Source organism: Phyllopteryx taeniolatus, chromosome 3, assembly GCF_024500385.1.
Source record: "Phyllopteryx taeniolatus isolate TA_2022b chromosome 3, UOR_Ptae_1.2, whole genome shotgun sequence".
Lineage (NCBI taxonomy): Eukaryota > Metazoa > Chordata > Actinopteri > Syngnathiformes > Syngnathidae > Phyllopteryx > Phyllopteryx taeniolatus.
Window position 1 is genome coordinate 24,699,733 of NC_084504.1, and position 13,518 is coordinate 24,713,250.

General features: G+C 41.3%; 1 protein-coding gene across 3 annotated transcripts in view; it reads right to left on the reverse strand.

The window, feature by feature from the left end:
- Positions 1 to 13,518, reverse strand: part of dock8 (dedicator of cytokinesis 8) — a 90,850-nt gene that overhangs the window by 23,244 nt on the left and 54,088 nt on the right. For 2 of the 3 annotated variants that reach the window (XM_061767827.1, XM_061767829.1), the window contains 12 exons: positions 13,222 to 13,371; positions 13,033 to 13,146; positions 12,251 to 12,406; positions 10,782 to 10,921; positions 10,528 to 10,691; positions 10,017 to 10,168; positions 7,883 to 8,065; positions 7,661 to 7,787; positions 7,302 to 7,389; positions 7,130 to 7,226; positions 5,912 to 6,046; positions 5,060 to 5,212 (listed from right to left, as the gene is read on the reverse strand). In XM_061767827.1, the coding sequence (XP_061623811.1) occupies positions 5,060 to 5,212; positions 5,912 to 6,046; positions 7,130 to 7,226; positions 7,302 to 7,389; positions 7,661 to 7,787; positions 7,883 to 8,065; positions 10,017 to 10,168; positions 10,528 to 10,691; positions 10,782 to 10,921; positions 12,251 to 12,406; positions 13,033 to 13,146; positions 13,222 to 13,371 (1,659 nt within the window). The remainder of the gene's footprint in view (positions 1 to 5,059; positions 5,213 to 5,911; positions 6,047 to 7,129; positions 7,227 to 7,301; positions 7,390 to 7,660; positions 7,788 to 7,882; positions 8,066 to 10,016; positions 10,169 to 10,527; positions 10,692 to 10,781; positions 10,922 to 12,250; positions 12,407 to 13,032; positions 13,147 to 13,221; positions 13,372 to 13,518) is intronic. The other variant, XM_061767828.1, reaches the window with a different exon arrangement.

The following is a 13,518-nucleotide window of genomic DNA, read 5'->3' on the forward strand; positions in this document are numbered from 1 at the left end:
TGAATGGACAAGTGAAATTACATTTAATATATTGGTTGTTTACATGTTGCAAACGTGCACAGTGTCACACAGAGAGCAGTTCCGAATATTTTGTGCCATTACTGCAGCTAAATCCGTCAATTATCTGTCACGGCCTCACCAAGAAAACAAAAATGACATTGAAAATGTGGCGTACAAATTAAATCAGCACCCGAACGCATCACAGCGATATTGAATCAGGAAGCCGCTTTGTCCTGATTATGTTGCATCCTCCGCTCGTTGTTGTTACTCCGTTCATTCTTCACACTACCTGTCAGTGACAAGCAGCCACATGTGCATGCTCAGGTTGAGTGTGTGTGTGTATGTGTGTACGTGTATATGTGTGTGTCCGTGTGCTGAGCGCCATCCATCTCCGACATGAGCGGCAAAGCGGGAAATGATCCCCCATTAGCAGAGACATAATCACCCATGGATCATCTCTACGGCCCCATTCTGTTCAACTGAGCATGGAGCCGCAGCCTAACCACCCATCACTGCCCCCTAATGCACTTGATATGTGCGCGTGTGTGTGTGCTTGTGGTCAAAAACTGGGCCTATATGATAAGATTTGTCTCATCACTCGAGATTTCATTTTCCTTTACAGCTTTTTATAAGCATCTGAAACACAAATATCAGCTTGTGTATTTTTCAGTGTGAGCATGATGGTGGGGAAAAAAATGGGCTCATATTAGCAAGAAAATTCTATTTGAGTGAGTCACATAGCCACTAAGCTAATTCCCATGGCTGAATCCTCTGCATAAACAAATAACATGCTGGGGCTGTGTGTGCATGCGTGTTTGTGTTCCAGAGGCTGGTGTCTGACTTTCATTACAGTGCGCCCACTGTAAACACAGGAAATATCAAAGGAGCACATGAAATGAACGATGGCACACACACTCACTTTCTTTTGAACGCACACACTCGCCGGCCACAACATTAGGCACTATAAGATAGACACCCACCTCCTCCATGCGCTGGACATACTGTATGCTGGAATTTTGTCATCAAGATTATTGCATTATTCAATGAGATAAACGTGGTACCCTGACTTATGAGTGACCCAGCTTAGTTCTTCCAGTTACGAGCCGTCTAGATGGCAGCAGCAAACATCATATCCGGCCACTATAAGTTCATGTGGTACAGTTGTCTTTTGAGTTGACATTTTTTCTTTTTTGTGCAGGTATTTTTTCAAATTTCTTTTTTCCTAGCTATGGGTCAAAGAAAGACAGTGCTGAGAAAAATAAGCGATGGTGTTCATTGACTTGGGGGAAATAAATAAATAAATAAATCTAACCATTGAAGACGCTACAGTACTATTACAATGTTATACTTACTGTACCATTGAGCATTATTTGAGTCGATTTTGTTCTTTGTTAATATGAGTACTTGAGTAGAAATGAATGGTGAGGAAGCGACATAGACCTCAGTGTACGCACACAGAGCAGAACATTTTCTTTGAAAAACCTCATGAAATACAGATAACACTTCGTTTTGAGCAAGGATGTCAGCAAACTAATGGTGCATATTATATATTGGTAGAAGGGAATTGCTTATTTTGGGGGTCTAGAGAGTAAAGCTGGGGAACATTTTTTAAAAAATATTTTAAAAAAGTATCAAACAACTCAGGTAAGTTTACTTCCAAAACAGGTTGATGCTAAATTTCTGCATTGAAGATAAGCCCGGACTAAAAAAAATAAAAATAAAAAAAGTTCTGCCGCTGTAACTAATGCTTCACACGGACATTTATTGCAGACGGACGCAGTGTTGAGCCACTAATAAACTTTGCCAAAAATGACAGAGAACAGTCTATAAGTGATTTTTAAGACACTGTTAGATGTGTAATGTACATATAACATGATTTATGAGTGAGCTGAATGGTAGTGAGCTTTTTTTTTTTTTTAAACCTAAAATGGTAAATGCTAGCGCTCTAAGGCTAAACGTGATTGCTAACCGTTTAGAATTTAGCTGTCTCTAATTCTGTACACCAAATTTATATCATACACTCAGTACCAAGATGCGCAGTTTAAGGATCAAAGTCCATCCCTCATAAATGAGAATAAAATGCAAGTTAGAAGTTAAAAATATACAACCACAATTCCAATGAAGTTGGGACGTTGTGTTAAACATAAATAAAAACAGAATACAATGATGTGCTAATCATGTTCAACCTATATTTAATTGAATACATTACAAAGACAAGATATTTAATGTTCAAACTGATCAACTTTATTGTTTTTAGCAAATAATCATTAACTTAGAATGTTATGGGTGCAACATGTTCCAAAAAAGCAGGGATAGGTGGCAAAAAAGACTGAGTAAGTTGAGGAATGCTCATCAAACACCTGTTTGGAACATCCCACAGGTGAACAGGCTAATTGGGAACAGGTGGGTGCCATGATTGGGTAGAAAAGGAGCTTCCCTGAATTGCCAAGTCATTCACAAGCAAAGATGGGGCGAGGTTCACCTCTTTGTGAAGAAGTGCGTGAGAAAATAGTCGAACGGTTTAAGGACAATGTTCCTCAACGTACAATTGCAAGGAATTTAGGGATTTCATCATCTACGGTCCATAATATCATCAAAAGGTTCAGAGAATCTGGAGAAATCACTGCATGTAAGCAGCAACGCCAAACACCAACATTGAATGCCAGTGACCTTCGATCCCTAAGGCGGCACTGCATCGAAAACCGACATCAATGTGTAAAGGATATCACCACATGGGCTCAGGAACACTTCAGAAAACCAATGTCAGTAAATACAGTTTGACGCTACAGCCATAAGTGCAACTTGAAACGCTACTATGCAAAGCAAAAGCCATTTATCAACAACACCGGCTTCTCTGGGCCCGAGCTCATCTAAGATGGACTGATGAAAAGTGGAAAAGTGTTCTGTGGTCCGACGAGTCCACATTTCAAATTGTCTTTGGAAATTGTGGATGTCGTGTCCTCCGGGCCAAAGAGGAAAAGAACCCTCCGGACTGTTATGGACGCAAAGTTCAAAAGCCAGCATCTGTGATGGTATGGGGCTGTGTTAGTGCCAATGGCATGGGTAACTTACACATCTGTGAAGTCACCATTAATGCTGAAAGGCACATACTGGTTTTGGAGAACCATATGCTGCCATCTAAGCAACGTCTTTTTCATGGACGCCCCTGCTTATTTCAGCAAGACAATGCCAAACCACATTCTGCACGTTACATCAGCGTGGCTTCGTAGTAAAAGAGTACGGGTAGTAGACTGGCTTGCCTGCAGTCCAGACCTGTCTCCCATTGAAAATGTGTGGCGCATTATGAAGCGTAAAATACGACAACGGAGGCCCCGGACTGTTGAACAGCTGAAGCTGTACGTCAAGCAAAAATGGGAAAGAATTCCACCTACAAAGCTTCAACAATTAGTGTCCTCAGTTCCCAAACGTTTATTGAATGTTGTTTAAAGAAAAGGTGATGTAACGCTGTGGTAAACATGACCCTGTCCAGGCTTTTTTGGAACGTGTTGTAACCATAAAATTATAAGTTAATGATTATTTGCTAAAAACAATAAAGTTTATCAGTTTGAACATTAAATATCTTGTCTTTGTAGTGCATTCAATTAAATATAGGTTGAACATGATGTGTATTCTGTTTTTATTTACGTTTAACACAACATCCCAACTGCATTGGAATTGGGGTTGTATAAAAAATAAAAATGAAATATAATTATTATTATTAATAATAATAATAATAGTGAGGCGGCAGGGCGATTATTATTCAAACAATAATCAATAAGAGAATCAATTAAAAAAAGATTGAATAGTAGAAGCCCTACTTGAAAGCGTATTATACATGATAAATTACGGTAGCACTTCTACAATATGTACTATACTGAAGCAGAAGGTGTAGACAAGCACTATGAGGTGTGTTTGAAAAGTTCTTGAACTGGTGTTTAAGGTAGTTAGCGAAGCACAAAATTTAAGTGACTGCCAAAACCTTTGGCCGTGACAGTCCACACTGGAAAAGGGAGGAAAAAGATAGTGTGAGAATTATTTTTTTCCCTAGGCTTAAGTCTTTTTATTTTCATTTTTTTAGGAAACAAATTAAGAGAATAAAGTTTTAGTTTTGTATTATAGAAGTATTCAACTGGATTTAAAAAACATTTTTAAGAGAAATGTCACAAACTTACAATAAAAGTGTATTTGTTGAAACTGTAAAGTAGCATCAATAGCGTCCCAATTTTTAGGAGAAAAAGTTATTTTACCAGAATAGTTTTCATAGAGTATTTCTCCAAGGAAAAAAAGTGTACTGTTGGAAAGTCTTTTTTTTAAGGTCAGTGTGAATGTTCAAACTGTGCATAATGTTACAGTGGCTTACAATAATATTAAATATGCTCCTTAGGAAAAAGACCTCCGTCTTGTTTTTTGATGAACACTTGGGCCTTCTACTGTTGATCATCACGGTGGTAATATTTTTAAGAAATTGAGAACCACTGGTCTAGACAATGGCTTCATTGTGCTGATAATCTGATGATGGCTGACTATTGAGTTATAAATACTTGTCTATGACAAAGTCATCAAAAGTAAAAGGGGATTTCATTAGAAAGCACAGCAATGTTGTGACCAGTGAGTGTCTCTCCACTTCAAAACACACACACACACACGCACGCACGCACACACAGAGCCAAGGTGTGTGTGTGTGCATGTGTGTGTCATTATTTAAAGAGGGGTAAGAGTGTGGGGAAATACAGACAGTGACATATCTCTCTGCTCCTTCACCAGAAACTTTTTTTTTTTTTTTTCCTCCACCGAGCAACCAAAATAGAAACGAGAACGACATAAAAGCGCGATAAAATGTGTGCGTGTGTGTCTGACTCAAACACATACATACTGTATCATGAGCCATTCCCTGCTCTTACGTGCACTTGAATTCAATTCTTTCAGGTTAGATAAGGACTGAGAGGTCACCCGCCATTTGCTTTGGTCTGTGACCGCTTCTAATATGTGGCACCGATGGTCCGGATAACGTTGAGTGAGTGATTACAGAATCACACAATGTCGGCGTGTGTGCGCTTACGCTGGCGTTGCTATAGCTGTATCTCATGATGAGGTAGAGTGTGGCGCACGCCTGACTCCGGTTCCCGTCCACGGGGCTGCTGCAGTACTGGAGGACCTTCTGGCACAGATCCGCACACTGCTCGGCCTCCTCTTCGAAGAGCAGCTCGCCAAACTGCAATGGAAACAAATGAAGACTACAAAGCCATTCGCAGAATAAAAAGGTCAACTCCTGTTCAGAGACTGCATAAATTATTTTTTGAATGGTTTTACATCACACAACTGCAAGCATAAATCTATATTCCGAAAGATACGACTTTAAGGGCATTCAATTTTAGAGGTTTCACAGTAAAGCCTTTGTGCAACCAGTCCAAACAAACTACACGTTGTACTTTTGGATGGCTATCTGTTGAGAAATTGAAGTTGCTATTAGGTACCTTTGGAATCATGATGCTTTATAGTGACAATCAAAGAAAAACTAATTATTCTCATCTTTATACAGAGAATATACAATAATAATTAAGGCCCGACCAATATGAATTTTTTTTTAGGCCGATGCTGATTCTGATATTTGGCTGAATAAAATGATAACAGATTAATCGGCCGATTGATTAAAAAAAGTATATCATGAATAAAATAAATGATTTTTTGGTCCCTTGTTTCCAACAAGAGATAAATTACAGGCAGAACATTTGACTACTTTACAATACTTTGTCTGCTAGTATTTGTTTAGCTTTACAACTGAGAGAAAAAATATATATATATTTTAAATATCTGTTTGAATGTCCTTATCTTTACCTTATGTTGTAATGTATTAAAAAAAAAAAGTTAGGGCCTAATAATAATAATAATCTTAATAATTCAGGTGGAGTACCTTGACAACAAGCGCCCTGAGCGTGCTGAAGGTGTGCGAGAGGAAGGTGGTGCTCTGGTTGCAGGTGAGAGAGTGGAGTAACACCTTCAAGACACCGCCCACCACGCTGTCCTTACAGTCCGCCAGTGGCACCGCCTGCATGGAAGACACACGCAAAATGAAATAATATTCATCCACAGGAGTGGAATAGGAAAATGTCACATGGGGACACAATAGTCGATTCTATGCAGTTAACAAAACTCAACAAACTAAACAACAGCAGAAGTCCACAAAGGCATTTGCCATTACTGGTACCCTTCTGTGGTGGCGCCACAAAAAAGTCAAAGGAAAAGGGAAGTTACTCCTCAATGCACTGTTCTGAAGGTATTGGTTTACTTTTGAGCCATGTTATTCAAGATTATTTTACTACAACATTTATTCTCCAAAAATAAACAAAAATAGAAATAATAAAAAGTTCGACTAGTGGTTAGCGCATCTGCCTCACAGTTCTGAGATTCTGTGTTTGAAAGCTTGGCTCTGGCCATTCTGTGTGGAGTTTGCATGTTCTCCCTATGCGTGTGTTATCTCTGGGTACTCCAGTTCATTATTGTAACGACTACAATGTCAAAAAAGTTTTGCCTCCATGCCCTACTTGTTCGACTATTTATTTTTGCTGAGCCTTTCTTCACAGACGTCAACACAGTTACCTGTGCTTTACGAATATCTGAAAGCAAGACAAACAAATGGAGCACAGATAAGTCAATCTTCATAATAAAGATATTTAAAGTGAAATAACAATAAAACAAAATACCACTATTAAAGATAGCTGATGAATGCGTTGTTTTTTTTTGGGGGGGGGGGGGGGTTAGTTTTATTGCTCCAATGTGCCTTCTCCAATAAACTGTACAAGGACTCATTACAAGCTGACATTGCCAAGTCTTCCGTGTGTGTGTGTAGGTGGTTTACTTATACACGTGAATGCAGCCAATTTAAAGTGCTTGGAAGAAATACTGTAGAAAGAAGATGCCTGTGAATACTGTATTCTTATCCATCCAGGTCACTGTATTCTCAGGGCACTGAATTGATCACAACTTAACTGTTCATGTTGTCTTGGAATTCTAGCGCAACCTGAACAGTCCAGTTGCAAGCGATTCACTGCCCTGTAAAAAGAACATACATATTTGAACAGATAATTGCCATAACACACCCTCTTCCAGTTAGAGGAGTGCTTAACCTGACCTGCACGATGGTCTCCAGCAGGTCCAAAACAATGAGGTTTGCTTCTGTGGCCAAGTTTCCGCTGATCAGAGCCTCCTGGTCCAACTCTGCCTTGGTCCTGGTGCAAGGTGGACTGATGAATATTCAGAGAGGAAAAGGTGGCGTATGTTTGGAGAAGTGAAACAAAACGTACTTATCGTGTCTGTCATTGGTCTGTCTCCACTGGGTGAGATCTTTCCTCCAGCGCAGGTTCTCTCTTTGACCCATAGTTCTGTCCATTCCTGACAAATTATGTTGTTAGGATGCCTAACATTAGCTCTTAAATGCTGTTTATTTCTAATAATAAAATTTGCTTGAGCTTTTGAATGCTTTCAAGTCTTTGAAAGACATTGAAACCACAAGAATACAAGATGTCAAAATGGAATAAATAAATAGTTTTTGTGCCATGTTGACATATCAACCAACGACTGTTACAAACACACAAGGTCCATAAGGGCCAAAATTGATAAAAATGTGCTCTCTGTTGGCATAGTCCCTCAAAGTGCACGATACCTCCGACTCGCTTCATCATCTCTCCGCGGGCTCCCATCCCCCTCAGCAGGGCTTCTTCCAGCTGGAGCTTAGCTTGCTGAGATTTCTGTAAAGCCTGCGTGCTGACTTTATCACTGCTCTGGTGAGCCTACACACATACAAATACACACACACCCACACGTAATGGGGTGTTAGTGACCAATAAGGCCTCTGAATGGACTCCATGATGCCAGGCAAACTGACCCGGTACTCAAAGCAGGACACGCAGATAGTAAGAAGCTCCAGCAGCTTGTTGAGCTGCGAAGGGGGCATCTCCACAGTCCAGCGCTGGATCACACCCCGGTCGGCGTTCTTCATCACCCACAGGAAGCACACCAACAGCTGGCGGCTGGTGTCCGCCGCCAGAGTGGCTACCGATTTCCCCTGCTAGGACAAAGAGGGAGACGCTTGACAGAAGACACAGGCATGCTCAAAAAGCTCAGATGAAACTTGATAGAAAAGTCAGAGATGACCACAATGTTTCGCCTGATTGTTCTCATGCATTCTAATAAGCAAGTGGATGATGTCTTACAATGGTAAAACATATATCTAAGTAAATAATATATGTCGGCGGCACGGTGGCCGACTGGTTAGAGCGTCAGCCTCACAGTTCAATCCCCGGCCCCGCCTGTGTGGAGTTTGCATGTTAGAATAGAATTTCAATTCATACAAATAAAAAATAAAACTTATTATGTTGAAGTTCAGTTTAATATTAAATTGACAAAAAAAATAATTAGACATGAAAAAATAAAATGAGTCAGCTGCAGCATAATACAAAAATCTGAATCAAAGGGTGTGTGCCACGCCACTATCAGCGACCTAAAAATAAAATGAAAAAATAAATACAATACAATCATCAAAATAATAAATACAAAAAATAATAAAAATAAAAAAACATTTCAGGGTCACAATTTCGCTGCAGCTAAATAAGAACGAAAAATACCACTGTGTACCACTACACTACCGGTGATGTAAACAAATACATTCATTCATCTTCCGATCCGCTTCTCCTCACTAGGGTCGCGGGCGTGCTGGAGCCCATTCCAGCAATCATTGGGCGAGAGGCGGGGTACACCCTGAACTGATCGCCAACCAATCGCAGGGCACATATAAACAAACAACCATTCACGCACACATTCACACCTAAGGGTAATTTAGAGTCATCAATCAACCAACCATGCATGTTTTTGGGATGTGGGAGTGAAACCGGAGTGCCCGGAGAAAACAGGCACGGGGAGAACATGCAAACTCCACACAGGCGGGGCCGGGATTTGAACCCCGGTCCTCAGAACTGTGAGGCAGATGTGCTAACCAGTCGGTCACCGTGCCGCCACATTAAATATATAAAATATAAATAATTAAAATGAAAAAAATTGTAAAAATACAACTAAAGATAAGAATTAAAATAAAATAAACCTAATTAAAATACATCAAATTAATATAATCTCTTTAAAGGAGGTAAAGGAGTAGGTGACTGGAGCCTATCCCAAGTGACCCTGGGCCAGAGACGGGGCACACCTTGAACTGATCGACTGCCACAATTCAAGTACTTGTAAACACATCATTAATATTCAAGCATTGACACCCAAATGTCCAGCTCCCCACAGGGACCCTGATGCAGTACACACACACACACACACTGCAAGTTTGGTTAGCTACCTCTTTTCCTCATGTTAACGGATGTGAAAATCTACTGCAGACTAATTCACCTTCATTCTCCTGATGATGAATTAGAACGCAAGAGGTCTATACTGCTGCTTCACTTGTATGGCAGCGCTTGATAAATGTGGCCATTATCGCCAGAGCGTTTTTGGGTGTCCCGTGTCAAAAACCTTGCATTCTCACGGCAGGACCCAGCCCAGATTTTTCCCGGACCCAATGTTTGCGGCTTTACCACCGAACATTATGGTGAAAATATCAATGAGGAAAAAAAGCCACAAAAAACATCGATCAAAGCAGCTGACGTATGACAGGTGCCTTGTTTGGAACTATGATGAATATCAAGCCGAGAGCTGCGTTGTGTGAAAGTCACTTTTCCCACTGCAGTGGTGTTTCATGCAAAAACATTCTGGGGTCACTAGAGTGTATCTCTTGGGGGTGAATGTGTAGTTACTACACATGATGGATGTGTTTGTTAGATATGAAGACCCTCTTATGACAGCAATGCCCATAAACCATCATATTTCCGAGCATATGTGTGTGTGCGTGTTGTGTGTGTGTGGCTCTGACAGCTAATCAATTGACCTCAGTGAACTTCATATCTGGCATGACACACACGTGCATAAAGTATACACACGCACACACTTCTAAAAACAGCTTAATAGTTGACAGTTTGTACCATGGATGCCATGGAAACAAGAACGTTCCTCCCTAGCGTGTTGAATGGGTTGCCGGCGATCGCCATGGCAACGGATTGATTGATGGGCGGAACGCTGTCAAGGTCGTCCTCGGGTCCACCACTTTTGTTCTTCGCGCCGCGTGCATCTGACACTGCGGAAACAGACACACAGACTAACTTGCAAGGGTCATAACATTAGGTACAGCTGTAAATATACAGTATCTCACAAAAGTGCGTATACCCCTCTCATTTTATTATATCTTTTCATGGGACAATACTGAAGAAATGAGGCTTTCCTATAATGTAGTCGGTATACAGCTTGTAAAGTAATGTAAATTTAATGTTCACTCAGAATAACTCAACAATGTCTTAAATGCTGGGAACAAAAGTGAGTACATCCCGGAGGGAAAATGTCCAAATTGGGCCTAATTAGCCATTTTCCCTCCCCGGTGTCATAGAGTACAGAATATTAGTACAGTATATATTTTTTGTTTTTAAAAATAATAAATACCGGTGAAATCCAGGTAGTTGGTAGAGTCAATGATGATCCCCACCAGGGGCAGGTAGAGGGCGGCCATCTTGGCTCTGACCTCGCTCTTGACGCAGCGATGGTCCAAATCATGAGAGCACAGCAGGCTGAAGATGGCGTTGATGGCCTTCCTCTGAACCTTTCCCCTGAGGGCAAAGACAGTCAAACCACTCATCAAGATAGTGACGCTTCACATTAGGCATTTTATGAAGCATTTTGCCCCTCCTTTTCCATACCCCTCTGACTCCATGTCGAGGGCTGCGCTGAGCTCTGTGAGTAGCAGGCCGGTGAGGTAGTGCTGCTGCTTGAACTCTGGAGAGAGCTCAAAAAGGCCCAGGATCCTTTGCTGCTCTTGGTAACTACACGAACCAGAGCTCTGTATGGAGACATATGATACACTACACATGTTGGGCTCTATTTTGGTAGACACCGCAGCTACACTTCAGTGTAAAAATTGTCACATCTTCATATTTGTGCTAGCGCAACACTCGCTGGAAGCGTTTGCCAATTTGGCAGACCCGTCTGTGCCAAGCTGGGCGTGTCCTTGGTGATGCGCTGGGCGGAGTGAGATTTTGGTGTCAGAAAGTCAGTGTAAACTTATGGCTTATTAGGACCACGTCCAAGTTTTGGCGCACGTGATCTAATGAGATTTTGGTGAATTCGATCGGGGCTCATGCTGGCAGATAGACACACAAGCTCCTCAGACGTGTGGTGGATGACAGACTTATTTCAACAGCAGGCACCCAACCCTCTTAATCATTCTAGAAACCAACTTATTGAACACATTAGTATTATTATCATGATAATTATATTTTTTAAATCATTCTAGGTACTGGCCAGCACACAGCTATGGGGGACGGGTGGGGTAGAAATAAACGATCTTTGGAGGGGATACAGATAAATGAGGTCCACGGACATATTTAAGCCGCCAGCTGTTTTTACCGGCTTATTGTGTATTTAATAAGGGTACCCGTTAACGTTCACTACTACAGTCATGCAAGGATCACGACATCCTCTTTCACATAAGGAGATGTCTCCATGCGAGACTATTTGCATCCCTTCTAAAGGGAATGAGAGTTGCCGCTTCGATAGGACCGGATTTAAGTCGTCTGTGATGACGCCCACACCACTGCAGACGTCTTACTTTTAGATGCACTGGGGGCACGCCGGTCCATGAAATTACCAAAACCGGCTCTAGCCCGCCTCGTTGCAGAGTTACGGCAAGCACAGCGGTGGATTTGCGCAAGTCACGACAACAGAGCCCGTTGTGTTCACACTCATGTCACACAAGTATTAGCTGTACCTGTATAGAGAATATATTTGTATTTAAAACGTTTATTTTTATTTGTTTACTATGTCACCCATATATCACCTTTTTTACCACTTTAAATGTTCATCTAAAACCTAGATGTAAACGTACGCTGTAATTTAACCTATTTATACTCTAACAGATGTTATATGACAACAAGCACTTATTTATGGGTGATTCATACCTATTCATCCATACTTACTTCCAAAAAGTTTCAAATTAAATTAGATATAATTTCTCCTGTATTTTCTGACAGTGCAAACATTTACGTGTTTTTCATGTTTAATGGGGTCTGAGTCAAGACAGGGAGGATAAAGTGTGTCCAGAGCAAAAGATAATCTGACTAAGTGGACTGGGAACGAACTAAAGTAGGTTCAAGAGCTGCCGTGGACGAACCTGTGAGGAGATGGACGGACAAGGAGAGGCCGGAGCTGAGGCTGGACTGCTGAAGAACAGGCTGAGGTTGAGGTAGTGCTCGTGACTGCACAGGATTCGCAGGAACTCCAGACGCATGCTGATCAGTGTTGGCATCGAAACGCTTTTGGCGGACATCTGAACCAGAAAAAGACAAAAATGGCTTTGATGTGTGTTTACCACTGCCAACACAATCTTACAGGGAACATGTTGTAGGAAACTGGCATTTTAATTGCCTGCATACAAATACAGTAATTGTATCTCTCCCATCGAGTGTGAAATCAAACAACGAAGTAAATCTGTTTTATTTGTTACATCACTGAACTAATTTACATCCTAACCACGCCCAATCAGATTTTCTTTTTTTTGTACCCACACTGGGCTCTGCTCGTCCAATTGTAAGCCACTCCACTCATCATGATAAAAAAATCCATACTTTCCATTGGCTCAGCAGTACATGGGCGGGGTATGCATTGGATCACATGCCCGGAAAACTAATAATAAAGTGTACTATAATTGTTGTACAGGCGTGTCTGTGGGTAAAAAAAGGCATAATATGTCTCCTTTAAACTTTATGCTCGTACATCACAGCATATTATAGTAAGGCCCAGACACCAAGAAAACAGTCTCCCCAGTGTTGGGAATCTGGCTGGACACTTATATTAATACAGCTCTGACGGTGTCAATCAAAACTATAAAATCTCTGGTATTTGAGGAATTAACATTGTGCAGGTGTACCTAATGTTGTGTCCACTGAGCTGTACCTGATTGCAGTAGTTTTTCAACAGCAGGAAGATGAAGCCTCGGTCCATGAGAGACAGCAGGTCGTAGAGGAAGAAGGCCAAGCTGATGTTGACTTTCTCCGCTTGCTCCACCTCCTGAAACATACATCGACAAATGGCAATCGGCGAAGCGTCTCGCTTATGCTAAGCTTGGCGGGATGACTGCCCTACCTTGTGCTGCTTGACTAGAATGGTCCCGATCTCAGCCGTGACCACGGAGACGATGGTGGTGATGTCGTCTTTGAAGCGGTCGGAGAAGCGGCTCCTCCGCGGCACGTTGTTCGTGTCCAGCTGGGACACGTGCTGGGCCATGCTTTTCACCTTTTGGGAAGAAAGGTGGAGAAAATTCATTTTCAAACCATGCAAAATGTCACAGTTTTTAGAAGAAAGAAAAGAAAAAAAAAAACATCTACATTTTTTGATGAACACCTACTGCGTTACTGCATTTTAATGTTGGTCATGAAGGTG